The sequence below is a fragment of the Chanos chanos genome, chromosome 4, assembly GCF_902362185.1.
Source record: "Chanos chanos chromosome 4, fChaCha1.1, whole genome shotgun sequence".
NCBI classification, from domain to species: Eukaryota; Metazoa; Chordata; class Actinopteri; order Gonorynchiformes; family Chanidae; genus Chanos; species Chanos chanos.
This window is the reverse complement of record NC_044498.1, coordinates 51106581-51133904: the sequence shown is the minus strand read 5'-3', so window position 1 is coordinate 51133904 and position 27324 is coordinate 51106581. Positions and strand designations below refer to the sequence as shown.

The window sequence follows — 27324 nt, the reverse complement described above, 5'->3', positions numbered from 1 at the left end:
GGAATACTGTATTTTAATACCTGACATCGTCAAACGAAATCACAACAACGACGTTAGAGCACGTCGAACTAAATACAGAATAATAGACAAAAGAGAAGAGGAACCTTTTGAGACAAGCACCCGAAATGTTTCTGTTTCAGTTACCCGAAGATGTCCTGTACCTCATTCTGTCGTATTTGGACTACAAATCGCTGTGTCGCCTCTCGCAAGTTTGCAAGAGACTTTGTCATTTCACAGCAAGAGACGTAGTATGGAGAAGGATAGCAAAGGATTTAATCAATACTGGAATGACACGAGAAGGAGCTGATGTGTAAGAATCGTTTAATCTCCCTCACCATGTTTGTATACATGTCAATAATGCATACTTAACTAGGCCTTAGTTTGTCAGCAATTTACGTGTCTTCCGTAAGTTAAGAGCAAGTAAGAAGCCAGTGAGTGAACAAATTGCGTATACTGTAATTCACTAAGATAACTGCGTATCATTACGTATGCACTATGTTGACAGTTAGCTAAGTAGCTTAGCATAGCCTCCAGGTGATGTTATTGGCGATGATTATGTGTTCCATTTACGACTGTTCCCTTTAAATAGTGGAGAATAATCGAGAACGGGAAAGAATAACCTTGCCCGCCCATAGTAACTCCGACAATACCACATGCATTGACGCTGAGTTGTTGTCATTACTCGCAAGCTAGCTCCTGTCAGATCAGACATGACATACATCAGGAGGTGCACAGCTCAGGCCGTCGAGAGTTGCTTTTGTTCAGTCACTACACTGTCTTTGATTGGTTGAGGATCGTACACACCTTTTTCCCAAGTAGAAAACAGTCTCTGATTTTACGCTTAGGTCAGATAGTTTCAGGACTCGGTCCCTTAGAGGACCTGACAGTTCTGACATAGACTTCGTCCAGCCTCCTGTAAAGCAAAGACAGCTTAGAGTCTGAAACTCTTGTCCAATTGCATTCCATTAGTCACTCTTGTCCTGAAGTATATTGAGGAGTCTAAATTGCGGCAGCACTGTGTGGTTAATGTTTATAACACAAAATATCAATACAGTGCATGGAATGTAAAAAACGAAGACGTGGTATGCACAGTAAAACTTGCACTGTACCCGTGAATAAAACTGAGAACTACTCATAATTGTTTCAGGTGCCCAGCCATTCCCTTAAAAGACAGAGTGAAGACCTCCCAGAACTGGAAGAAAGGCGACTGTCGCAAGGATATTCTGCTAAAATGGAAGATTAAGTGAGTTTGAATGTTTTATGCACAGGGCTCCATGTAGATGTCCATTTGTACAATCACAACACACAAGAAAACAATAGTAACAGTATAATGCTGTTAGAAAAACATTTACACTGTATCTGTACAATTCAAACTGAGGGTCAATTATGGCCTCAAGTGTCCTCGCCCCCTGACAATATATTTCCATTTACTTGCATTTGTATGAGTGTGTTAATATAGTCTTCACCAATAGGTAGCTGCTGTTTGTCAGCATGATTTGGGGAAATCAGTTACCATATTAAAACCACAATATATCATCGAGTAATGTATGTAACATGGCTTGTACTTTCCTCTCATCTTCTTGTGAGGTCAGAATTTTTTTTGGCATGACCTCATTTCATTGTCCCATGATGATGGGTTTTCTCAAATACTTACTCTCTGGTCTTGGGTGTGCCGCTGATCATACCAATATGGACAAGACATCTCTTTGTGGGGGTTTTTTGTTTTTGTTTTTTTTTTCTGTCAGCCTTCTCGTCACCCTGAGCCCTTAGAAACCCGGCAGAGATACAGAGGAAAACATGTGTAGGAGTAATTTCAATTCCCTCCATTGTTCCCTTACAGCTTGTTGCCGTGGATACAGCTGGACAGTGATGTGCTGTATCTCTCTCAGGCCGCTGACATTGGAGCGTACCATCTGCCAGCCGAAAGGGGAAAGTTCCAGTATAATCGAATTGCTGTGTATTCAGGACATCAGGAGGACGTGTGCAGGTTCACGTTGACGGACACGCACCTTATCAGCGCTGGGGGGTAATTTTGACAACATCTTTGTTCCTATGCTGTCAGTTTGGCTCCGAGTCCACACTCAGTTACACTAAGTTGCGCTTTGCTGCTTTTACCAATGTAACTACAGTGTATCTAATGGAGTAATTATAGTGAAACTAACAGCGTTGTGAGATATGTTTCCTCTTACTGAACCAGTCATGGCTGCGTCACTAAGCTCATGGGTTTAATGTCATATTAGTGTGAAACTGACCATACACTACTCCACACATACTATGTCATTTTCTGTTGGTAGACATATGCAGGCGAAGCATTATCTGTGAACTTGCTTGAAGGATTAGGCAGATGGATAAGACAGAGGCTAAGGTCATTACCCACAAACCCTTGCAGGCTTTACCTCTAGGTTCTCAGGAATAAATGAAGATAACCAAAGGGCAGAATGAGTTAAAACACTCATTGAGGTTGCTTTGAGGTTGTGACCTTTATATGAAGAATTTAACCCCTGCATGCACTATGGATAATACTATTGTTACTATTGTAAAGTAGTAAAACCTCAGGGTATTAAAACTGATCAACATCTACTGTGAAAAAAAAAAAAAAATTAAATAAGAGTCATATGTGAAATTGAATATATTTAGTTTACACAGAAATGGTTCAATACAAATCTCAATGGACGGCCATGGTGTGCTTCCTTAGTGGAATGCTGCTAAATTTGTGTTGCATCAGATGGTAGAAAAGTGAAAAATACTAATGATGGAATCAACTGGACGTTAGTGTAGGTTGTTTGTAAATGAACTTAGTTTTAAGTATCTACTGATGTGATCTGCTGATACGACCAGCATTCTCTTCTGATGTTCGTATATTGTCACAGTTTGAAAGGTTTCTCTTGAGTTCTTTTTTTTTCACATGTGTGATGTGTGTGTGATTTTCTCTTGTTTCCAGTGATGGGAAAATCATCGTGCATCACAGGGAGAGCGGCTATTCCCTGGGATACTACGGCCATAACCAGGAAGTCAACTGCATTGACTGCAAAGGCGGGGCTGATCGTTAGTGGCTCCAGAGACAAAACAGCCAGGGTAAGAGTTTTCCGTCAGTCTTTCTAACATAACATAGCATATTTACAGCACTTCTGTCTTCTCTTGTGTCGTTATTTTGGACCCATATATATATATATTCTTACCTTTGGTCCTAGATAGACCAGCATCACCTTCTGCCAGCATGTCTCTCTCCGTTCATTAAAGTGAAAAATAAACAGATAGCGTGAACTGGCTTTGCACAGTTTTGACCTGGCTCAAGACTGCAATCACACACAGATATATAACTCATGGTTCTTTGGTGAACGCTCTGCCAGTTAACATCAGCCGACAGCTTCGGCCTTAACTACTGGCCGACCTGCTGTTAAACACCAGTCGATTCGGGGTGCGTTAAATTTCACTGTGATTATTTCATCACTGTCTGTGGACATCTCCACTATCCCCGTTATGGAACAGCAGTGGTCACGATGAGAAAGAGCCTGAATCGATACTTCATAAGTGGATAACTTACTGGTTTATGGGGGGGTTCATATGACTGATGACTCAAACACCTTTATCAGTGTCAGCCTTCAATTTGGAAGGTGTCCAATTAGCTAATTATGATACTTATTAATCACATGACGTGACAGAGCTGGGGGTTTTCCATCATTGGCACATGGAACTCGGTACATGTCGTCTGTGTCAGGACTTGTCAGATCTCTTCCAGATGAAGTCATGAATTAGTCAGGGCTCCTGAGGAACAGACAGGCGTTAATCTACTGATTCTGCACACAGGAGCCAAGCCAAGGGTTGTAAAGCATAATGTGTCCGTGCAGGAAATGTAACATCTTATGGTAGTTTATAGTTCATGTAATTTCTTCAGTGTAATTACTTTTCTTTATTCTTTTTTGCTTCAATTTCATTAAAGATCGTTCGTTCAAGCTTTGGGATTATTTTGGTTGAATTTGTTTGCAGTACTCAAGCATTGTAAACCAGTGCTCCATGTTGACCTTTTGTTTGTTTATTTGTTTATTTGTTTTGAAGATCTGGTCCCTGTCCTCAAATCGCCTGGGCGAGTGTTTACATACAGTTCCTACCTATGACAGAGTGTGGTCTGTGGCCATTAGTCCCTCCGTAGGGTAAGCTCACATTCATCTCTGTTTTTGTGTAAGTCGCTCTGACTGTTTGAATTATTTGTTTGTTCATTCAGTGGTTCCTGAACTCTGTTGTGTTTGTGGTCAACGGTCTGAGAGCCTGAAATTCTCTCCCCACTGAGCTGTGATTTCTGGGCAAAATGCCTGTGGTGTCACTGGTACATTTTTACAGGACGTAAGAGACTTGACTTCCCTGGCTCGCTGTTTCTGGTAGCTCTTTTTTTACATTTTATTCAATATCACTGTGTACCACTGTGCATGTGTTAAGGCTGGTATTGTGCTTGACTCTGTGCCTTGTCATGAGGGTGTGGCAGAGGTGGTTAGAGAGGAGAGTGCAGGTCTTTAAAGACTCTTCTGATAACATCAAAAGCCTTCTACTGACACACTGTGTCACCACTGCCTCTCTTACAGGAGTGACTTTATAATGAACACAAATCAAACTGAGACCCAGTCTAACCAGATGTGTCCAGTCCGCCTCTGTCTTATGAACTCATATTTAAATAAAGAGAGTGGCAGATTATTTTTCTTCTGTTCAACCTCAAGTGTTTGGTGTTCTATCACAGTTCTTTGGCAGAATGAATTATCGGGCCTGGTTTTTTTAATTATCATGGCTGTATATTTTTCTTAAGTTATCAGGCCTGTTTTTTTTTGTTTTGTTTTGGGGTTTTTTTAATGATAATATGAGAGTCATGCTGTCATATTAGGGTATAACACCACACGCTGCAGCGCTCTGCGGTTGGTCCCTGTCTTCATCCCCACTGGTTTTCTTAATACTCTCCCCAAATGAATCATCAGCAGACCTGAACATCAGCCTCAGCTGTCATCAGAGCGAATTTGAGATTGTCCAAATAAGGATTACATACTGCTCTGCATCCCAGAGCTTTTAGGCCGAGGCCGGGGGCTGGGGGGGGGGGGGGGGGGGCATCGCTATGGAATGGAATGGGGTGGGGTGGGGGGCTGGGGGTGTTATAGTGGTCAGGGACAGGACACATCAGAGCAGGTGGCCGGGACAGACCGGTCTTTTATACGCACTCTTCAATTTATTGCCGCGGTGTTGCTTTGAAGTTAGTTAGCCAACACCTCTGAAATGCAGATGGTTTAGAACGTGATCCCCTCCGGATTCTTAGAAAGCAGAATTCTGCCCCCTCATGGCACGCAGCATGCAGATCCACTCAGTCCTAGTGACATTCACCCCTCATTTACTCTCACACCGCTAACATTAACATACAGACTCTGCATGTCAGGAACTTTGTGGGTTTGCCTTCAGGGTTTAAATAGTCTTCTTTTTTCTACCATTAGCTTGGTCCTCTGATTTTATTTTTTTTTTTTGAAGGGGGGGGGTTTTCCAGCATTTTTTCTCAAAGAAAAAAAATCTCAACAAATTCTCAAAGCCCCTCACAATATGGCTGGTAAATATATTTCTGTTTAACATGACAGAATAGCAGAAAAATTAGAGAGAAAGAATAAGAAGAAAGAAAGAAAGAAAGAAAGAAAGAAAGAAAGAAAAAAAAACGAGGAAGGAGAGAAAGGAAAAAAAACCTGGGGGCAGGATATAACAGTGAAACAGGGGTGGCTTTAAACGACCGTCGCCTTTGATTCCTCAGCCATAGACACACACACCCACACGTTTAATGACACACAGACGCGTAAAGCTGTAACACTAGCACTGGACCTCCACCTGCTCTGTGTGTGACACAGTTTATCAGTCAAGCTCACCTACGGCGCGCCGCTGTACTACGGAAAGATCCAGAACTATCGCCAACATATGGTGTCCGGGGTTCTCCTCCTGCTCTCCCATCTCGTCTCGTCTCGTCTTGTGATGAGCAGTGTTGCGGTCCCCGTGTTGGTCAATGAAGTGGACCAGTGACCGTTCACTGACTGGATGTGATGGATCGACAGGTTGTTTTTCAGCCACTCAGCCAAGTTATTAAGGCCCTGTGTGTGTGTGTGTGTGTGTGTGTTCATGTCCCCTCTCTTTCTCAGCCTGAAATTTAAATTTCACAAAAAGAAACAATTATCCACATCATTAATTCTTCAATTTGATGGCTGATATAGCAGCCCATTGAAACATGCTACTGATTCCAGATAGTGGACTCAGTTCCTCTTGCCACACTGATGATGGAGGAAGCCAATGAAAATGCCGCTTAACCCCCCCCCCCCCATGCTGTGAAGTCCAGTGCGACTCTCTGTTGAGCTCTGTGTGTCTTTAGAGACTAATGTGAAACCTAATGACTCTTTTTTTTTCAGAAGAGGAATGGCACTCAAAAGTAAAACTTGTTTGTGTTCCTCTTATTTGTATTCTTAGAGAAAAATGAGTCAGTTAGGAGCTATCTCTCTCAAAGCAAAGTGCATTACCATCTAATGTGACACGTTCTTAAAAGGTCTCACAGTAGCTGCCGCCAATTTTGAACGGAAGGAACTTCATTTGCATCTCTAAACATTGATCCTGTACACAGACCTGAAAAGGCGATGTGGTTTGATTGGACGATTCCGTCGCTAATCAGTCTTTTGATTAGCTGAGCGTGACTGCCTATCATTATGAAAAAGGCTGACATCGTAGCAAACTGCTGAACACACACACAGATGTCAGAATGATGATGGGACATCAGAACGCCCTGGTGGCTCTCCTGCTGTTCAGTGTCCTTCATCTGAGCAATTTAAAGCATTTTTTAAAAGATTTCTCCTTTCCCCTGTAACGGTCTTGACTATTTATTGTTTTCTTGTTTTGTTATTGTAATTCTTTTTAATTGGGCTTTATAATTCAGAAACGAGAAGGTTAGGCATCAGAAGGAGAAGGAAAAACAGAGAGTGAGTGGTGGAGGGGGAAGGGGAGTGGGGGGGTTTACACAATGTGTGTTTTAATTTGGAAAGTTGAGGGAAGTAGAGACAGGAGCCCCTTGTGTTGCAAATGTATTTGTTCCAGCTTCACGCTTGACGTATCTAAAGGCCAGGGGAGTGAGAGAGGAGACACAGCGGTCAGAGATGGGCTCCGTCCACGAGAGAGAGAGAGAGAGAAGGAGAGAAGGAGAGAGGGATGAGAGATAAGAGAGAGAGAGAGAGAGAGAGTCACCGTGCTGTTGGCAGCTCTTTAAGCTCAGGTGTGTGGAAACATTAGTGACCCATCTGGGAACTGGAGTTACAACAGTAGAGAGTGGACACATAAGGACATCCTCTTACCTCTCCTCTCTCTCTCTCTCTCTCTCTCTCTCTCTCCCTCCCTCTCTCTCTTAGTGTCTCTCACTTTGTACATGTAAGATAGAGAAAAAGAAGGAGAGAGCTATTTTTTCTTTTTTTTATTTCTCTCCATTCCTCACTCTGCTATTTCCATCCGTTTCTCTCTCTCTCTCTCTCTCTCTCTCTCTCTCCCTCCCTCTCTCTCTTAGTGTCTCTCACTTTGTACATGTAAGATAGAGAAAAAGAAGGAGAGAGCTCTTTTTTCCTTTTTTTATTTCTCTCCATTCCTCACTCTGCTATTTCCATCCGTTTCTCTCTCTCTCTCTCTCTCTCTCCATCCCTCGTTTTCTCTCTGTTTTTCCACTGTCGTGTCAGGGTCCAGTGACTAGACTGAGAGGAGACTGGGCTTTATTCTCCTCTATCCTGTGTTTCTGTATGAACATCATAGACCTTAGCATTGTACCCCATAGCTCTCCTTTTTCCCCCAAATTGCTTTTTCGCAATGCATTTGTTTTCCCCTGACTTCAGTATATTACACCACATGTATGTGTGCGTATGTTCATTTTTTTCAGAGTCCTCGGGTGTTTCACACGCTTTATAAAACCACCAGAAAAAAATTCCATGAGCAGAGACAGGGAGCTGGGCTACTGACCTGTGCAGCCACAAACTTTCACTGCTGACTTTAAAAATTGAAAATGTTGGTGTTGAAATTCCCTGAATAGTGTCACACAGACACGGGCTTCGGTGAGGCCAGTCCCCCCCCCCCCCCCCCCCCCAAAAAGGGGGTGAGGTGGGGGGGGGGGGGTGAGCCACCTCTCCCATTGCGAGAGTAATGAGCACTCTGCCTCCCCACAACGCTCTCATTCCATTTCACTGCCTCTCTCTTCTCTCCATTTACCAACCTATATCAGCGCAGACAGTGCCCATACAGAAAGAAGGCATTCCGAGCTGCCCAAATCATTTCTGATTCTTAATCTACTCCCTGTGGGCTTGCACCCCCCCCTCTCCTCCCTCCTCGCCCCCCCCCCCCCCCCCCCCCCCCCCACCCTTTTCTCTGCCCCTCCCGTTTCAGTCGGGTCTTTGTCTGACCTGTCAGGCTTCACTCACTCTCTGGGCGAACGTGGACTCATCTGCTTCACTCAGAGACAGGCCCTGATTGGCACTAATGTCCGTCTCATTAGAATGCGTTTCATCTCCTGACGCTCTGGTTTTACGACCTGGGGGAGCGAATCCTCGGAGTCGAACGCTTTCTGGGTCCCTCTCTTAGAAGGAGCCGACCAAACCATTTATAAGTTGTTAAGATACTGGTTAAAACATGCTGACTGATTTATAAGTTGTTATGATACTGGTTAAAACATGCTGACTGTGAACCAAGATGACCGACTCGTTTCCAAAGAGAGCAGGGAATAAAACATGGCCAGAAACTGAGCGGTTTGAGGAATGTCACAAGTGATCAAAGTGAAAGGATAGTGACATTTTTGACTTGATGACAAAAGTCCATACAAATTGTTCACTGTAATCAGTTTGATTATAATCTTGTATTTCAACAGTAATTGTTTGGCACTGCGTTGTCTTAGTAACACCATTGCTTAAAAACATTACAACCTTTTCCGTCTGTCCTGTCTGAAGACCCTCTGTCATTGGCCTTAAAGAAAAGGAGGGAGAGATGTGTTTCTGGTCATCGGTTTTTGAGTCACGTTTGAGTCCTGCCAGTCAGGCGACTGATTGACTTGTACACATTGTCCCACAGAATGAGCCAACGGTTCTGATTGGTCCTGATGGCTGTCAGTTACTTCATAAAAACAGCAGTGTTTTAGTGCTGCTTCAGACCCACACTCCGCTTAATCCTGAAAAAAGGGGAAATTTTGTAGCTTAACATTTTTTCCCCCCATAATTCTCCACTATCTTTCTCTTTTTCTCTTTTTCCTGTTCTACCTCTCTCAGGTTTACAGTGCGATTTTTTTTTTTGTAACCTGGTGGATGTAGATTTAGAGGGAGTTGTATGTGTGAGTGTGTGATTAATAGTCTAGTAAATTGTTTCCTGTCGTGTCAGACGGCGGGCCGGCAGGATGGGACTTGTTGAGTGTGGCAGACTCCGTCAAACGCAGGGAAATTCTAGCCGTAGTGTGTACGCTCGCCGTGCCAAATCAATTGTCCTGTGTCCTCTGATGTTCTTCTGCACCTCGTTTCTTTTGTAGCGTGAATCTTTTCAGACCTGCCCGCTGTTGTCAGGTGGATCTTTCTTTTCTTTTTTCTTTTCTTTTGTTGTGGACAGCGAGGGCTAGATAACCTTCTGTGACCTGTCTGTTTGTCTGGGAGAGTGTACATACGGTTTTTGAATTAAAAATACATGATCTTTTTGTTTCCTCTGGAAAACATATGCCCAGCTCTGGTTCAGATGTATTTCTCTGAGGATTGTTTGTTGTGTGGAGAATTCAGTGAGTTCACAGATATCTTTATAGAGACTTTTTTTTTCCCCGCATAAAAAAATAATGCCCTACATTTATGACTTGAAGCTGTCCTCCAAAAGACTGCTCCCCTAAATGGTTTCCCCTCCCATTGCTCCTCCCCCCAGGGGAAGACTGATGCTGATTTGCTGATGTGATCACAGGCTGCTGTCAGGCTGCCATCTTCACGGCGTCATCAGCAAACTATGAAAATCATAAATATCAGTGACAAACATTCATTGACTTTTAGGGAAAATCAGAAATACACTTTATGTCTTTTCATGGTCCTGATCATTGTGGCCTGTGGCAGTGCATTGTGGGTAAGAGCACTGTCTTAAGGTATAGCCACAGCTAATGCACAGTGAAGTCAGTCATCTTTCTCCATTGTGTGTTTCTTGTGTATCTATTGTATTTTTTTTATTGTATTTATTGTGTATTTTGCGTACTGCACGGAGAACACCAACAATAATTCCTAGTACAAGTAATGTACCATGGCAAATAAAGGTGATTCTGATTCTGATTAGATTCAGCTACATCAGAGTTTTCGTGCGTCTGTTCCAGTGTCCTGTGTAGGGGACTCTTCATCAGTATTACATGCCGTCTGCATCATCTTCCTCAGCGTCGGAGCTTCGGAGTCTTTGTGCGCTCGCTCTCAGGGTACCTGAGAACCAGTCTGAGGAGGTTTGACCAAGTCTGTCTGTTTCCCCCGAGTCAAAAAGCTGGATACACAATACCTCAGTGGTCACAGTGAGTCCGCCCTGACTGGGCCGAGGAGGGGGGTGGGCGTTTGAGGTGGGGTGGGGGCCACAAGCCCCTGAAGAGAGAGAGGCAACCCCGAGGAGAGGTGAAAAAGGATCCTTTTTTTTCGGGGGCCTTGTTTTGTCCCGAATTTGTCAAGCACAACTACAAAGATGTTGCAGGGGTACTGCCTTTGAAAATTACTAAAGAAAATTATTGTTGGATAAACCACCCCCGAATCGCCGCTCTCTCTCTCTCAAACGGCGGGTGCATGACCTTTCACCTCATGTATCAAAGTACAAGGAAACTTGTCCCTCTTTTTACCGCCCAAGCTCACCCCGCCCCGATTTCACCCCCAACTGCTCCACCCCACTCAACCAGAAAAAAAAAAAAAAAAGAAAAAAGAAAGTGAAGTTTTTCTCTTTCATTTCGACTCTCGTCTCCCTCTCTCAAGCCTGGTAGAGCAAGCGGCGTATTAGGAGTCAAAAATTCAATTGCTTTTTTTTTTTCTTTTTTCTTTTTTCTTTTTTTTTTTTCCAAAAAAGAGGGGAGAAAGAGAAAGAAGAAAGAAAGAAAGAAAGAAAGAAAGAAAGGCTGCAACAATAAAGCGATAGCAGACAGAAAGTGCGTTCCCACACGCTAAATACAGGGAGCTGACGACTGAAAGCACAGCATGGAAGCCATAGCCACCGTCTGCAGGTGGTGCCACAGATAATTGCAGTCAATATGGCCCTTCTATGCGTGTCCTGTTCAAGTACATCATTAGACACATGCCCCACACAGGTGTTACACGGCCGCATCTGAGATGGAAACTTTTCACATTTTGTCTTTTCTTTTTTTTTTTTTCTTTTTCGTTTTCTTTTTAGTCCTTTGGGTGGTAAGGGCTTATATTGCCGTTATTGTAAATTGCCGCGACGCCAGAAATGTGCGGTTGGATGTGGAACCCTAAAAAAAAAAAATGGGCCTTTTTCTCCATGACTGGAAATGGAGCAAGACCTGGAGAACGTTCTGGAATGACAGTTTTCACTTGAGGATTTCCTAATTTTTAAGTGAAGTTTAACAATCCCTTGGCTATAGTCTGGTGTTTTCAAATGGAAAATATCTTTTGGAATTAGTTCTATATCAATTTCAAAATAAAATTTGGAAAATTAGGCTTGTTTTTGTTTTTTTCTTTATGCCACATGGTAACTAAATTAATATCCTTGCCAAGCTGTCAGCAACTCAAGAAAAAAAGAGTTCTTTGAAGAAGCATTCGAAAAATGCGATTGTAAATTCCGTTGTGGGAAATGCGATTGTAAATTCCATTGTGAGAAATGCGATTGTAAATTCCGTCTGGAAATAACAGTGGTAGCACAATTGGCACGGTGATCATTAGCATCATCATAGCTCAACAATGTGTCTCTCATATGTAACAGACAAATGACCAGATTACCTTCTTTAATAAGCATAGTGTGTGTGAGTGTGTGTGAGTGAATGTGTGTGTCACTGGCTGTCAACTTTCTCATGAAACCCGTGTTATATTTTTGCCCAGTTTGACGCAGGGCTGTTCTGCCTGGTGAAGCAAAAGGTGGTGAGTGGAATGTGTATGTGACCTCAGACACAGGGCAACACGGAGAGAAAGGCAAAAGGGCTCTGAACCGGGGTGTGAGCCGGCCGCCGGGGGGGAGGTGGGGGTCAGGAGGAGAGCGACGGGAGTGAGAGAGAGAAAGAGAGAGAGAGAGAGAGAGACCTTTCCTGTCGTCTCTCCTCCAGGGCAATATAAAAACATCATACCCCTTTTCAATTCAAACATATTTAGAGACTGAGATGAAAGCGCTTTTACAAACGAGAGACACTCCCCCCTCAACAAAGCCAGGGGTCAACTGAAACAAATTAACAACCTCCTCCAAGCCCAGCTTCCCCCCCTTCACCTACCCCCAGCCCCCCAACACACACCCCCCAACACACACACACACTTAAAAGGAGGGCTGTTGTGCTGGAGGTTAAACTCCGTTTGAATGGGCTGTTTACTCCCCATGTCCCAGCCAAGCAGGTTTCTTACATATTTATTTATATGTTGCACATCTTTCAGTTTGTGTGTTGTTCACAATCATCTCCCAAAGAGAGTGCTTATGAAGTTTTAAAAAAAAAAAATGTTCTTTGATATTTGAATTATATTTGTATAAAATGCAAAAAAAGAACTATTTCTAAATTCCTGGAATTTTATGTGAAAAATGCAAATTCCTTTTGTTCAGCCAGATCTTGTACAAATCAGAAAAACTCCACACATCTTTTACATTTGATGCTGCAGTTATGATAATTTAATAATTGACTGAATATGATTTGAAAACAGTTCACTTTAGGTCACATCTTTTGAGCGTCTTCCCGCATTAACCCCAAGTGACAATGGAATGAATGAAATTTTATTTACTCAAATTTACATTCAGAGGATAAAACAGCTGTGCCTAATTACCATTTTCAGTTTTCAGTCCATTCTCAAACAAAGCGTGAGATCCATGTTGCTGAAAGATTTTGTCAAATGAATCAAAACCTTTCAAAAAAAGACATTCTCAGGGAGGGGCCAGACGGGCTTAACCTAGTCCGTTGGGTTGAGTTGGGTTGGGTTGAGTTGGGTTGAGTTGGGTTGGGTTGAGTTAGGTTGGGTTGAGTTTGGTTGAGTTGGGTTGGGTCGGCAATGTTGCTTTGGCTCTAACAGCGTTGTTACTGTTGGAAATCATCTCTCAGCAGGAGCTGAATCAAAGTTTATCTGACCCTGGACCTGGGGTCTGTGCTACTCACTACCTTTTCTAATGATGTCAGCTGACTAGGTTACCCAAACGCCCCAGCACTGGTACGGGTGGGGGGATAGCGTGGGGTATTTGGGGTGGGGCACTACACAGAAGCTGTGCTGAGTTATCAGCAGAGGAGGAGGGGCTGTAAGGTTGACGAAGAGGGGATTGGGGGCCGCCCATATTAGGAAAGAGAGAGGAAAGACCTTTTACAGCTATGATATCACTGGGCCTGCCTTTCTAGATCAATCAGGACCTGGGCCTGCCTCTCTAGATCAATCAGGACCTGGGCCTGCCTCTCTAGATCAGTCAGGACATCTCCGCACAAGGCGAAAGGGGGGAGAAAAAAAAAACGTATTTAATTCCGTGGCTGTATTTTTCTCCTCTCGTTCCCTCCCTCCGTTTTCTTTCCTTTTTTTTTTTTTTTTCCACAGTCAAATTCAGTGAGGGGTGAGTAATTGAAGTAATAGAGAGGAATAAGGGCTGGGAAGAGGACGCTTGGACTTGCCCCTATTGTATCTCGTGTCACCCGGGGTCAGAGGTGAGAGAGCCTGCATATTCTATTAGGATGCACGGCCTTCGCCGGGGCAAAGGAGTTTACCCAACAGTAATTAAAATGCCAGCATCGGCCCAGCTTGCTGAATATGTTTGATGGGGCACCGCTAACCGGGTTGACAGCTGCCATGGCCGTCGCTGCCAGAATGTTTGGGTTCTGAATGGAGAACCCGACTGAATCCATCACAAACAAGAACTGTCTTCTCTCTCTCTCTCTCTCTCTCTCTCTCTTTCTCTCCCTCTCTTTTATTTACTTCACTTCTGCTTCCCTGGTCAGTCTGTCTTTGTTATTATTTTTTATGAAGTCACTTGCTCTTTGGTATTTTCTGTTGGGGAGTTTAAAGGTGACTTTCCCTGATGGAATAAGATGCAAGTATGTGCTTGTGTTGAGTTGCTCTGTGTTGAATGTTTCTCTGAGTGTCTCTGACATGCTGTTTTCAGAGGGGTGTCTCTTGTCTAGACTGATGGGTGTTTGATTTTCAGTCTATCTCAATTTTTTTTCTAAAATGCACACTTACAAAGTGACAAAGTTTTGTTCCACCCTTATTCATGTTCAGTAAACATGTAACAAATATTTAATAAATTAGGGAAAAAAAGTTTTACTGCAGCCTGAAGTGTCATATGTCTTTCCCTCTTACCTCTCTCTCTCTCTCTGTCTCTTGTTGTTTCTCTTTCTTTCCTTATCCCTCTCTCGCTGTGTGTGTGTGTGTGCGTGTGCGTCTGTGTATGTGTGTGTGTGCGCATGCACTTTTGTGTGTGCGTGTGAGCATATGTGTGTGTGTGAGTGTGTGTGCTTATGTATATATGTCTGTGTATGTGTGTGTGCGTGCGTGCGTACATGTGTGCGCCACGAATGTGTGCGTGCGACTGTGTCCGCATGCGCTTTTGTGTGTGTGTGTGTGTTTGTATGTGTATGTGTGTGAGTGTGTGTGTGTGTGTTTGTATGTGTATGCGAGTGTGAGTGTGTGTTTGTATGTGTGAGTGTGTGTTTGTATGTGTATGTGTGTGAGTGTGTGTGTGTGTGTGTTTGTATGTGTGTGTGTGTGAGTGTGAGAGATGAAGGGTCACTGTCCCTCTGTCTGTCATTCTCTGGGCCTTATGGAGCAGAACCCCAGGCAGTACTGGCCGTGTTCACGCCGGCTGCCTCCTCAGTTGAGGCCACACTGGTATTCTATTGTGCCGCCTGTTTCGGTGGTGGGTGGGGTGGTTGGTTGGTTTGAGGGGGACAGAGAGCCCTAGGCTATTGTGTTGTTGGGAGGTATGAAAGTATGTGAGTGAGAGAGAGAATCAGAGAGAACAGAGAATTTCTTATGATTCTGGTGTTTGAACCGATACATCGACTATACCTAGACGCATTCATATCCCGCTCATAAGCTACACAATCACACACACAAACACACTGTCCGTAGCCTTTTGTTGAGTGGACATTGAGGTGAGAGGGCAGTCGGGGAGAGTGGGAGGGGCGGGGGTGTTCCCAGCGGGACACTGTAAGAATACCTGTGCGGTAAAACAGCCACATTCCTGCTTGTCCCTGCAGCGTGAGGCTCTTATTGTACTGCTCACCTCCACACACAATACAGCCCTGTAGCTCTGCCTACCAGCCACGGCAGCCCAGGAGGGCCCTAATCCCTCACTGACGGGCAGGTCAGAACTACCACAGGTCTTAAAACAACATTACACACACACACACACACACCTACCTGCTCGTCTAATTTTAACCTGTCACCCAAACCAAAGGGAGTGCCGCTGTGTTTGTTTCTGTTTCTTTTCTCCTCTCTCTCTCTCTCTCTCTCTCTCTCTCTCTTCATCGCAGGGTTTTTTAATCTGCAGTCGCTCCTCTCTTGGGCCTGTCTCTCACTGACTTGTTACAGTTTGTCTGTTGATGGAACTCAAACTTGTGCCAGTGCTTCTCCTCAGATTACAAACAGAGATTTTCAGAGAGAGAGGAAGCGTGTAAACTGTTGACCACAAAGACAACAGAGACTCCTTATTTATTTCAGCGCAACGTTTGTGTGTGCGTGTGTGTGTGTGTGTGTGTGTATGTGTGTGTTGCTTGGATGGGGCCATGTTTAAGACTCTTTTCGACTCTTCTGACTCTTAACTCACACGTATCATCATGTCCTATGTGTAGTTGCCATGTTAACCATTTGTACTCATGGTACATATTTCTCCTGCAGCACCTTTGTGACGGGCACAGCCTGCTGTGAAAACTTTGCTCCTCTGCGCATCTGGGACACAGAGAGGTCAGTCTCCGACACTACAGCTCTCAGTGATAACTCTCTGTGTTAACACTCTCATGCCCTATATGGATATATACACACATCCTTGCTTTAAAAAAAGTCAATCCTCAAACCCCTCTTAAGTGTCACTGTGAATTTGCAGTAATGTAACCCCTTTTCTTCTGGACATCCAGTTGATTTCTCCTGTTGGTAGATTCAGCTGAAGACCTCAAACTCAAAACTTTTTTTTTCCCTCAGTCTTCTTCGTGAGTCTAAACTGGTGACAGGTGTTTGAAGGCAGCAGATACTTTACCATTTGTCATTGTAATTGATCACTCACACACACAAACACACACACACACACACACACACACACACACACACAGACACACATACACAGACACACAGACACACACACACACACAGAGGGGAAAGTGGGAAAATCATAATGATAGTTGTTGTTCCATTGTCTCCCTTGGCCTCCAAACTGTGTACTTCAGAAAGTTCAAAGCTGGTTTGAGAATTCCTGTCGTGAAAGGCCAAGCTTAAACCTGATACATCCTGACTGACTTCTGAAATTCCCTCTGCCTCTCACACGGAGTACAGCCTACTTACCTGTCAGGGTGAGGGAGGAATGAGAGAGAGAGAGAGAGAGGAAAAAAGACAAGAAAATGGGATTTTCACTACAAAATGACAGAGAAATTTGAGAAAGAAGCCAAGGATTCCAGGGAACCAGGAGGGGTGACTGTCACCTAAAACTCAGCTTCATTCCTTGTAAGAGCGGCAGAGAAAAAGAAAGAAAGAGAAAAAAAACAGGGTGGAAGGTTTTTTTTTGGAGCAGGACCAAGCTATTTAAATGCTCTGGGGGTGGGAGGGGGGGTTGTTGTCTGTTGATCTCTCATGCGCAGATAGTTGGGGTCTGTGTGACAGACGTGGAGGGTGAAACGCTGTCTGTGAGCAGATGCACTTACACTTAAATGGGTCTTTAAGCCACCAAGCGAGACTTAACACAGATCCCCACACCAGTCCAGTCCGACTGGGGACCAATTAAACCTCAGGACAGAGAGACAGAGAGAGAGAAATGTAACAGCCACGCTGCATCTGTCGATCCTTTTTTTACGTCTCTCGCTCAAACAAACTCGTTAGGCACCAGTTTCTGGTTTACTGTTACCTGTCAGTTCAGGTGTCTTTGGACCCGATGGGAACTCTGCAGGATTGGGTGGTGTTTTGTTTGTTTTTGTTTTGTTTCTCTTGGCCCACTTTGTCGCGTTTAAATACCATTCAACACGAGCTCTCACATGTGGTTAGAAAATCATACCTCACTATCAGAGATAAAAGTTGTGTGTTTTCATCTTAATCTTTAAAAGATTAAGCCGTTATGTTAAAAGATTATAATCTCTGGAGCTCTGTGAAGGCTTTAAGCTTTGTTGTTGTTTTTCCTGTTTTAAAACGGCTTTTTTTTTTTTTTGCTTTTTTTTTTTTAAAGCGTGTGGTTTCAGTAGCACTCAGTGACCTGTCCGCTCCTGAGCCGGTGTGTCTGTGTGTTCAGGCCGCGGTCGGGGGAGCTGTGTCTTAACCTGTCCCCTGCTCCTGTCTGGTAATCAGGTGTTTCTTATGAGGAGCACAAAACAGCCAGCCACCGGGAGGATGATAAAACAACTGATTAAAGAGGGAGAGAGAGGGGGAGGGAGAGAGGGTTAGAGATGGAGGCAGAGTGACAGGATAGGAGGGCAAACTGTGTGTTTTTATCTGTGCCTTTGTGTGTGTATGTGTATGTGTCTGTGTGTGTGTGTGTGTCTGTGTGTGTGTGTGTGTGTGTGTGTGTGTGTTACTGTACTCTAACAGACTACCACCATTACTCCCCTAATAACCAGCATCCTCATCAGACATTGCATTAGAGAAGCTGTATGCTTTTGATAGCAGCCATCACAAACACTGTAAACAGTCTTAACTGCCTGTTTGTTGCATACTCTGAAATTTAGTGATTCATAACAGTCTTCAGGTGATAACTGATGTTTCCACGGTGTAATTTTTGTGACTTGAAACATGTTTAGCTTCAAAGGGAAAGTTTTCCAGCTTTGACATGGAGATGCACAGTATGTGTGTTTGTATTGAATACAGTAATAACGCCTGACCACACCTGAATCCAGTCAGACCTGTAGAAGATGCAACAGAGACTTTTTTTTAGCCTTCTTCTCCGTTGTGGTGCGTTGAAAATAAATGTGGTAGGTTTTTCTGTTTGTTTGTTTGTTTTGCTTTCCCAGTGTGCATACAGAGTGTCTGTCTGCAAATGAAATAAAATGTCTCTGCCTTCTTAAACTACCCTGGCACTGACAACCCTGTCACACGAGTCACCGAGGGGAAAAAAAAAAAAAAAAAGCCACCCTCAGGCATTCTAGTGGCTTTGCCAAAAAAAAACAACGTTTTTCTCTGATTATGTGTAATCCACACAAATAGCCTAAAACTTTCTCTGAACTCTCTTGCCCTCACTATTAGAAGCTGGTCTTAACTGAAAGTTGACCCATTAGCTGCGTTTGTCAGTGAGTGTGTTAATGTTCAGTAATCATTTGGAACGAGGCTGTTATCGAACAACATTTCTTCACAGCTGATCATAGAGCTTCTCATCGTCAGCCGTTTTTAGTTCTCCGAGTTTTTGTGTCAGGGTTTCTGGTGTTTTATAGCTGTGATGTTTACTGGGCAGATATTCTTTGATTTTTGTTTATCCTGTTAGTTCAGAGAGTCTTCAAAGATAATAAACAGGAGCTCTGAGGTTCCTCTGACCCACGCACGCGCACACGCACATGCACGCGCACACGCATGAAGATTAGGGCACCTCTTCAACACTGTCTGTTGACTGTGAGAGGCAGTAACAGTGAAGACTCACACAGACCAGGATCACCTGCACCCTCATTTTCCCTCATCACAGCTGACCAGCTGCTGGGAACATTCATTCAGGAAGGTAAAAGAGAGAGAGAGAGAGAGAAGAGTAAAACGCCAGCTCACTGAGAACATGTTACTTTTCTTTGTTGTTGGGTGTTTATCAGAAACGACTAGTGGAGGCAAATCAGATAAAAAAAAAAAAATTAACAGAGCCATGCAGGTTCTAATGTCAAAATACCTTCATTTTGTTAAAAAAGAGAAGAGATGTTAAGACGTCTGGCTGTGCATTCAGCTCCTCACCCCGCGCCAAGGCAGACCGCTCTTTTCCACTCTGTTTACTTTTCATTATTCAAACTTATCAATATTTGTCAGCAAACAATGACGGTCATTATTCAGACCTCATAAATTGCAAGAAAAAACAAACTTAATCTTTGTTCTATATCCATTTGGCAAAACAGGTGATCGGTTGCACTTTTGTTTGTTTTTCTAATCACTCTACTAAACGTGTCCCAAAAAAGATCGTGTACAGCGACTTGTATACAAAAAAAAAACCTCTTATTGGGACCATAATAGTTATTCAGCCAGTCTTTCACTCTGTCTTAATCATGTTTGTGCTTTTCTCTTGCCGTTTAATCCTCAGCTTGTCTCTGTCATTATAGAGCAGAGACTTGTGACTTTGAGTGGGGGTCTCACACAAGTTAACACTGAATCAGACCCCCCAATTTTTTTTTTTTCATTCTGCTCCTTACTCGTGGACAAACAGAGAGAGAGAGAGAGAGTCATCAGAGAATCACGTAATTAGCCTGAGCATTCCTCACGCCTTTGCCTGAATGAGGAGGTGTTAAATGCCGGAGTTGGGCAGGAGCTGGCTTATACAAATTGCAATCTCATTGTTTTTAAGAGAACGCGTGTGGCATATAAAACCCTCATTGTCCCATCCCTTACATTCCTATCTTTCTTTTGGGCTGGCAGTTAGTTTGACTCTGGGCTAAATTGGCTGATGCACAGAGGGCCCAGTGCTATTTCTGTTTGTTTTAGCTCCTGAAAACCACAGCAGGTCTCTTTATGTACCTGTCTGAAATCCATTCACTGCCCTGGCCCTTTCCCATAGGTTCCCACTGCCAGTTTACCCTCTATACTTAACCTTACAAGAGCTTCAGGACAAAATGACTCCCCCCCGCCTCCCAATACCCAAAGAAATGTCCTCCTCCTCTACGCCCCCCCCCCCCACCTTTTTAAAAAAAAAAAAATCCATCAATTCATTAAAAGTCCCTTTCATAAGGTGCGTGTGTGTGGCCCGAATGGCCCCAGAGAAAGTGTGGGGCTGCCTGGAAAGACCTGCCCCACCATTTTGCCTTGACAGCCCAAAGCCCATAACTCTAAACTAATCACTTACACATGCCATTCTATATCCAGCCCAAATTAGCGGCTAACACCGCGCTGAAACAATAGCAGATGGCCAAAGTGTCAGCGAAAAATCAAATGTCAGCGTTTTACCAGGTTTTTAAAAGATTTACGTGGAATCGAGAAGGAACGCGTATTGAAAAATAAACGTAGAGAGATCGTGTAAAAAAGAAAATGGCAGAAAATCCCTCGATAATAGGTACAACTTTGACGACAGCCAAAACCCTTAACGTTATTAGCTTCAGGATTTGAAACTTTTAGGCTGAGGAACATCGACCCAAAATTTGCGGCCAAAATATTTGGTCATAATTTGTCCCACATCCTTAAGAACACGTTCTTAAGTCTAATTACAATGTGATAAACTTCACACCTTTATTTTCTGGCCTGGTGTTTTCTGCTGGTGAGTAATTCGCTGAAACCAACAATTTACAATATCACCATGTTTGTGTAATGATATGAATTGGCCCTGAGGTATAAGAGGATTAAGGTCCCTCTCTCTAAGGACCACCTTTTAAATGGTCTGGAAAAGAGTTTTTTTTTTTTTTTTTTTTTTTTTTTCCCCTCCTGCAATTTGAAGGTACATTGTTACCGTGATCTCTTTTGCAGGCTGCTCATATCTAAAACACCCTCAACTTGTTCCTCGGTGACCTCTGAACTCACCCTTGTCTTGAATCGGCCAGCCCCTCCGACACAGCGCCCAAACTTCCCCGGCGGGACGTGCTAGGACATTAACTCTGTCAGCTAGCAGAGAGATTTTATGATGTAGTTTCTGGTTATGATGGCTGGGAAGAGGAGAGTCAAACCACTAGACCTCAGCTTCTCTCAGTGAGAAACAAACAAGATCGCTCTGGCTGCGTTTCCAATCCTCTACATGCCACTGTATGGTAAAACAAGACAAAATGAAGATATTTCAGTCATGTTTTCACTAAATCACCCATGCTGAAATGTTCTGTGGTTTTGTTTGGGAGTTTTTGTTTTTTTTTTTGCCTTGTGTTTTTTCATGTAAGCTTTATCTAAGGTCAAGATTATATGTTCAGCTTTAGAGAAGCCATACACCTCCCGAATCAGAAGCTCACAGCCCTGTTTCATTAATGTTTTTGTTAGGTTTGTTTTGTGGATAAGCAGCGTTTTCATGAGGAGGTTTTCTCGTAAAGCCAGTGCGAGTGAAGTCACTGTGCGAACAGGCTCTGGGTCGTAGAGGAACAGCGTCAGCCGCCCTACACATGCAGCAATTTGACAGATTACATGGTTATCCTCCATCCTGTAATCTTCACAGCTCTGCTGAAAAAAAAGGAAAAAAGAGAGAGAGAGAGAGAGAGAGAGAGAGAGAAAAAAAAAGCATGGCACACTTAAAGTCTGTGACCTAACAGTTTAAGACTCCTGGGTGCTGTGCTCCTCTACGCGGCGCGGCGGCCTCCCCGGCTTTAAAACCAGAGCACAGGTGTCTGGGTTCCTCTTTACGACGCTTGTTTTTCTCAACACTCTTTCTTGACATTTGCGGGCAGACATGATATGCTGACGTACCGCGAGTTTTACACGCCGTTTGAAAAATTCGTAAAATCGTCCGAGTTCCATTAGCTGCCGCGTACGCGCCAGTTTTCGTATGATTGCTTCATTAATTGATTGATTGATTGATTGATTGATGGGTGTGTTGGTTTGTTGATTGGTTGGTTGATTGGTTGGTTAGTTGATTGATTTACTGACTGACTGACTGACTGCTGACTGATTTGCTGGTAATCTGCTATTTTGGCAGTAAGGAGTAAATGATTGGCTCTTGTCTTAGACAGACACCCACAGGCAAAGGGATGCCCCCCCCCAGGAGTTTGGCCTTAAGCTGTGAAAGACCACCCTTTACAGAGGCTCTGTCTAATAAGAACCACCTACCCCCCCCCAAAGCCCCACCCCAGCTCAGGCTCTTCTTCTCCCTCCCCCCAGAGAGAAAGTTGGGGGATTACCAGTCTGCCCTCTGCGAACATGCACACTAGAGACCCTAAGCGTGGGGGGCGGTCGCTATGGCTATTGGGATCCTCTAAATAGTTGCTAGGGACCAGGTATCAAAGGTCCACAAGTCGCACACAGTCACGGTCATGGAGGGAATTAAATGGCAACAAAGAAATTGTTATTCTACAATAATCTACCCTCTGCAGTGTGGGCAGAGTGGGGCAGGGAGGCGGAGGGGGGAGGGGGGGGCACACAGCGGGCCCAGGCTAGGCTGTGATCATAGGAGCGTGGTGCTTTAACACAGCCCCCCCCCCCTCCTCTTTTCTCCTCTTTTTCTCTCCTCTGCTCTCCTTCACTCCATCTCGCCCACCCTCTATTTCTGTCTATTGCTCTCTGGTTCACACACACACACACACACACACACACACTCACACACACACACACAAATCTTAGACCCTAGCACTATTGCTAATCTGCTTTCTCCGCTCCATTCACGAGCAGAAAGGTGTTTACTTTTTTCTCCATCTCCTAGGACTTAATTTATCTTTTGTGTGGTCTTTGGATGTAGGGAACATGGGAATAGAGTGGGGTTTGGAGGTAATGAGAGATTAACTGGGCAAATGAAGGCATTCGGCCCAAAGTAAGGCCCTGTGAATGGAGCTCTAATATGTTAACTGAGATGTAGAAGGTCTCAAGCCCAGTGCTTGCTCAGCAGAATGGTTTGGACATTTGATGAGTTACGTTGCCATATTAATCACTGGGCTCCTGTAAAGCCAAGCATAGAGCACCCTCTTCTTTCTCATACAAGCCTCAAAGTCTCTGCATGATCATTGGTTTTGTGATTTTTTTTGTGTGTGTGTGTGTGTTATTTGTGTTTTGTTGCTTTTCAGGAAAAACATCTTCATTGTCTTAAATGTTGTTTTAACATAGTGTCTCTCCCCCTCGCCTCTCTCTGTCTCTTTCTCTTTGTCTCTTGCATTGGTATTTTTTACTCTGATGTTTCATTGACGCAGCACTAAGAGCAATTGCATGTTTTTGTCCATGCAAAGTGAAGATTTGTCATAGAAGCAATAAACATATCTAAACATATGTTCTTAAAATCTCTCTCTCTCTCTCTCTCTCTCTCTCTCTCTCTCTCTAAGGTGTCAGCTGGTGTCTTGCCTTGGTACAGATTTCCGCCGCGGTGCAGGTGTGTTGGATATAGTCTATGAATCTCCCTTCCAGCTCCTCACCTGTGGATATGACACCTACATCCGTTACTGGGATCTGCGCGTCTGCTCCAGGTATGAGAGCAGGAATGGGCAAGGGGCGTGGCTTACCCCCCCCACTGAAACCAGGGGATTACACCTAAGACAGCACCTCTTCACCCTAGTCCCACCCACCCACCACACAGCCCACTTTTACACTAGACTTGTATTATCACACCTGGGGCTTGTTCAGATGGGTGTTACGCACGAAGTGAAACGTGGGATCAGGCGGTCTCTCTCTGAGACTGTAGAGTGGATAGACACGGAAGGTTTCAAACGTCTGTCCACTCCGGCCTCTGGTCTTCCGCCTCTGGCTGCACTAGCATTACTGAGAACTGCGGCGGTGGTGAGATGTTGGGTTGAATTCCAGCGGTGCTCCTGGCGACCCCAGGCAGTGTGCAGGGGTCAGGGTTTGTCCTGAGAGATTAATAAAGACGGCGAGTCTCTCTCTGAGAGGAAGATTAGCGCTCTCAGTTAATCTAATAAACCGTCCCGTGCAGCGAGCATCATTTAGACCAAAACTAAAGAAAGAGGGAAGACGGCCGAGCTCTCGGCTTTACGGACATGATTGTTACTCAGGGGGCTGTTGAAAGGGCCCCCCCCCCCCCCTTTAGCGGTCCCACTCTAACACACCCAGGCCCGCACTGGTCGGTGGCCGTATTGATGCGGTGCTGTGCGTCTCCAGGGCAACCGGAGTTGGGGGCGGGGTGGGAGGGGGGGTGTCGCTGGAGATCAGTGGACTTGCTGTGAGGTTGACTGGGCCCCCGTGTAGGACTTTGGAGGGTGGGGATTTGGGGGTGACATGGTGGGGGGGGAGGGGGGTGGGTTCCCCTCACAATCGCATATGGTCAGTCAAGTAACACAAATCAGAGGTGATTGAAAAAGCACCCTAGAGGGTTTTGGGAGGGGCAAATGTGCCCTCTTAAGATATCAATAATTCACAGTGTGAGCAGTCAGTCAGAGGATGGTACCTGGACAGGCTGAGAAGTTGGTTCGGTGTACCTTTCTTATCTGTGTTAAACATAAAAACAAACAAACATACAAAACAAGACTAGTTAAAAGTGGCACTTGCTTTAAAGCCCAGTTATCCAGGCGGTTACTGCGTCACTCTGGCACTGGCCTTGGGTGTTGGGTGATAAAGCCAGCCTTTGTTTGGTTTGTTTGAATGTGAGTGTTTTCTGTGTTAAGTCTGTGCTCATGTTCCCTTCCTCTCTCCCTGGTCTGTCATCGTCAGCTCCTGTGGCTTAGGGTTGGGCAGCTGCTCACAGCCAACGAGAGAGAGAGAGAGAGAGGGAGAGAGAGAGAGAGAGAGGGAGAAGGAGAGAGAGAGAGAGACAGAGAGAGAGAGAGAGGGAGAAGGAGAGAGAGAGAGAGACAGAGAGAGAGAGAGAGGGAGAAGGAGAGAGAGAGAGAGACAGAGAGAGACAGAGAGAGAGAGAGAGAGAGAGATAGGGAGAGAGAGAGAGAGGGAGAAGGAGAGAGAGAGAGACAGAGAGAGAGAGAGAGAGAGAGAGAGAGAGATAGGGAGAGAGAGAGGGAGAGAGAGAGAGAGAGGGAGAGAGAGAGGGAGAAGGAGAGAGAGAGAGACAGAGAGAGAGAGAGAGAGAGAGGAAGAAGGAGAGAGAAAGAAGTTTTTACATATCAGATGTGTCTGTTTTTATAGCTTTTGGACTTGTCTTGCCTGTGAAGCTACACCAGACTGAGGGGGAAAAACTGTAAATTGAGAAATCGCATTAAACAGAGTTGGTAGATTTGTTCTCTGATTGCCAGTCATCACTTTGTCCAATCAGGCTTCTGTTTGGAGCTTCACTCAAACCAGTGTCACTTGCATCCATCTTTCAACCCAGCATAATTTATGCTTAAACATGTCTTGTCTTGAGTTAGCCTGACAAACAGGACCAGCAGCGCACAGATACACCAAAAAAACAGTTCACAGAGCACCCACGATGTGTTTGTATGCACCTCTATCTGACACTCCCAACGACCTCCCTCCACCCACACACACACACACACACCACCATCACCACCACCATCGCCACCTCACCACCTCCCCCCCCCAGGAGAGAGGCAGTCCAGACAGCCCGGTGGAGCTCCTGCTGCCCCGCTGTCTGCCGCACAGCCTGGGCTCTCTCCCTCCCCATGATTTATTCATTCCCCCCCCCATTAATGGAGAATTGATCTCTATTGGCTCAGAGAGCACAGATACTTCCCCGGACCTCTCCTCTCCTCTCCTCCCCTGGCCTGCACTATAACAGGAGAGAGGCCCCCTTTTCCGTAAACAGGGGATGAGGTTACAGCCTCACAGACCGCCAGCACAAATGAGACACTGGGCCTGTAGCCGTGGAAAAAAAAAAGAAAAGAAAAGAAAAGAAAAAAAAAAAAAGAATAGCCACAGTGGCTTTGGTCCTCGTCTTGGCTTCAGCAGAGCTGTTGCTAAGACAGCGTGACGTTGAAAAGCGTGAGGATAAGTTCAGATACAAACCCAGTGTCAGCTGAAGTGTGTTTATGCTGGTTTGGGATGTTCCACTCAGACACAGCCGTTTGACTGTTTAACACTGACTGTCTTAATGATTTGTAGATGATTGACAGTTTTGTGTGTCGAGACAGGATGTACATGTTCACCTCTCACAGTGTCCAAACAATCAGTTATCACACAGTGAATCAAATTAGTTTTCATGATGGAAAATAGATATTTGTGATATCTCTGTGCTATTAAAGGTCACAAAGTGACTTATTGGGTTTAACACCCTCCCCAACACACACACACACACACACACACACACAAAAGTTACACTGAAATAAATAAGGAGTCTCTGTTGCCACACAAAAGAAATCTATATTTTGACCATAATTGTGCCTGTGCACAGGAAGTGCGTGATGGAGTGGGAGGAGCCTCACGACAGCGCACTGTATTGCATTAAGACAGACGGCAATCACATGATCGCCAGCGGATCCTCCTACTACGGTGTGGTTCGTCTGTGGGACAAACGACAGACACGCTGCCTTCAGGTAAACACACCGTCTGCTCGTTCACCCGGAGCGAGACAAAAAGGTGTGCTCTGTTCTGTGAGATGACAGGTCACACTGTTCAGTTCTGCAGCGTTCTTTTCTCTCTTTTATTCCTACACGGCCACACGGTAAAAAACAGCAACGACAGAAGATAGCAGCGCAGTGAAATCCCCCTGTGAAAAGCATGTGTCAGTCATTATTGTTGCAGAAATGATTTCATTCATTCAGTCAAATGAATTAACCAGGCGTGACTGGAGATTGTATTTCATAATCAAATTAACAGCTTGCAGAATGACACAGTCATAGCTTTCGCTGAGGTAACCCATTTGTTTTTCCCCAATCAGTAGAGTGCTCTTCTGTCCTGGTCTCTGTGTCATCTCAGCTCGTTGCTACGAGCAGGAATTAGTCGCGCCCTCTGTACCGAAGCCGTGTTATTGTCTTTTTTTTTTTCTTTTTTTTTTCTTTTTGAAACCCGGTCTCTGCTGAGGTGATTCATCTCCTCACCCTTGTCTTTTTCAGATGTTCCAGTTAACGTCAGCCACCAGCAGTCCCGTGTACAGTCTCTGCTTCAACACCACACACCTCTACGCCGCCCTGGCTGCAGCCCTCTACTGCCTGGACTTCAAAACACCGGGGTCCCGGCCCAGGAGATGACTCACTGACGGAACCGCTCCTTCCTCCCCCCCCCCCCCCCCTTCATCTGCCCTTCTGCCCCCCCCCCCCCCCCCCCCCCCCCCCCCCCCCCCCCCCCTTCATCTGCCTTCACTTCTCTTTCC

General features: G+C 44.7%; 1 protein-coding gene across 1 annotated transcript; it reads left to right on the top strand.

The window, feature by feature from the left end:
* On the top strand, nucleotides 1-27230 carry fbxw4 (F-box and WD repeat domain containing 4). Its single transcript, XM_030771548.1, is given in 10 exon segments — nucleotides 1-310; nucleotides 1148-1243; nucleotides 1841-2026; nucleotides 2942-3035; nucleotides 3037-3075; nucleotides 4057-4151; nucleotides 16026-16091; nucleotides 23435-23575; nucleotides 26407-26548; nucleotides 27068-27230. Coding segments are annotated over 10 exon segments (1179 nt in total). The 5' UTR covers nucleotides 1-125; the 3' UTR covers nucleotides 27203-27230.
* Nucleotides 27231-27324: the final 94 nt, after the last annotated feature.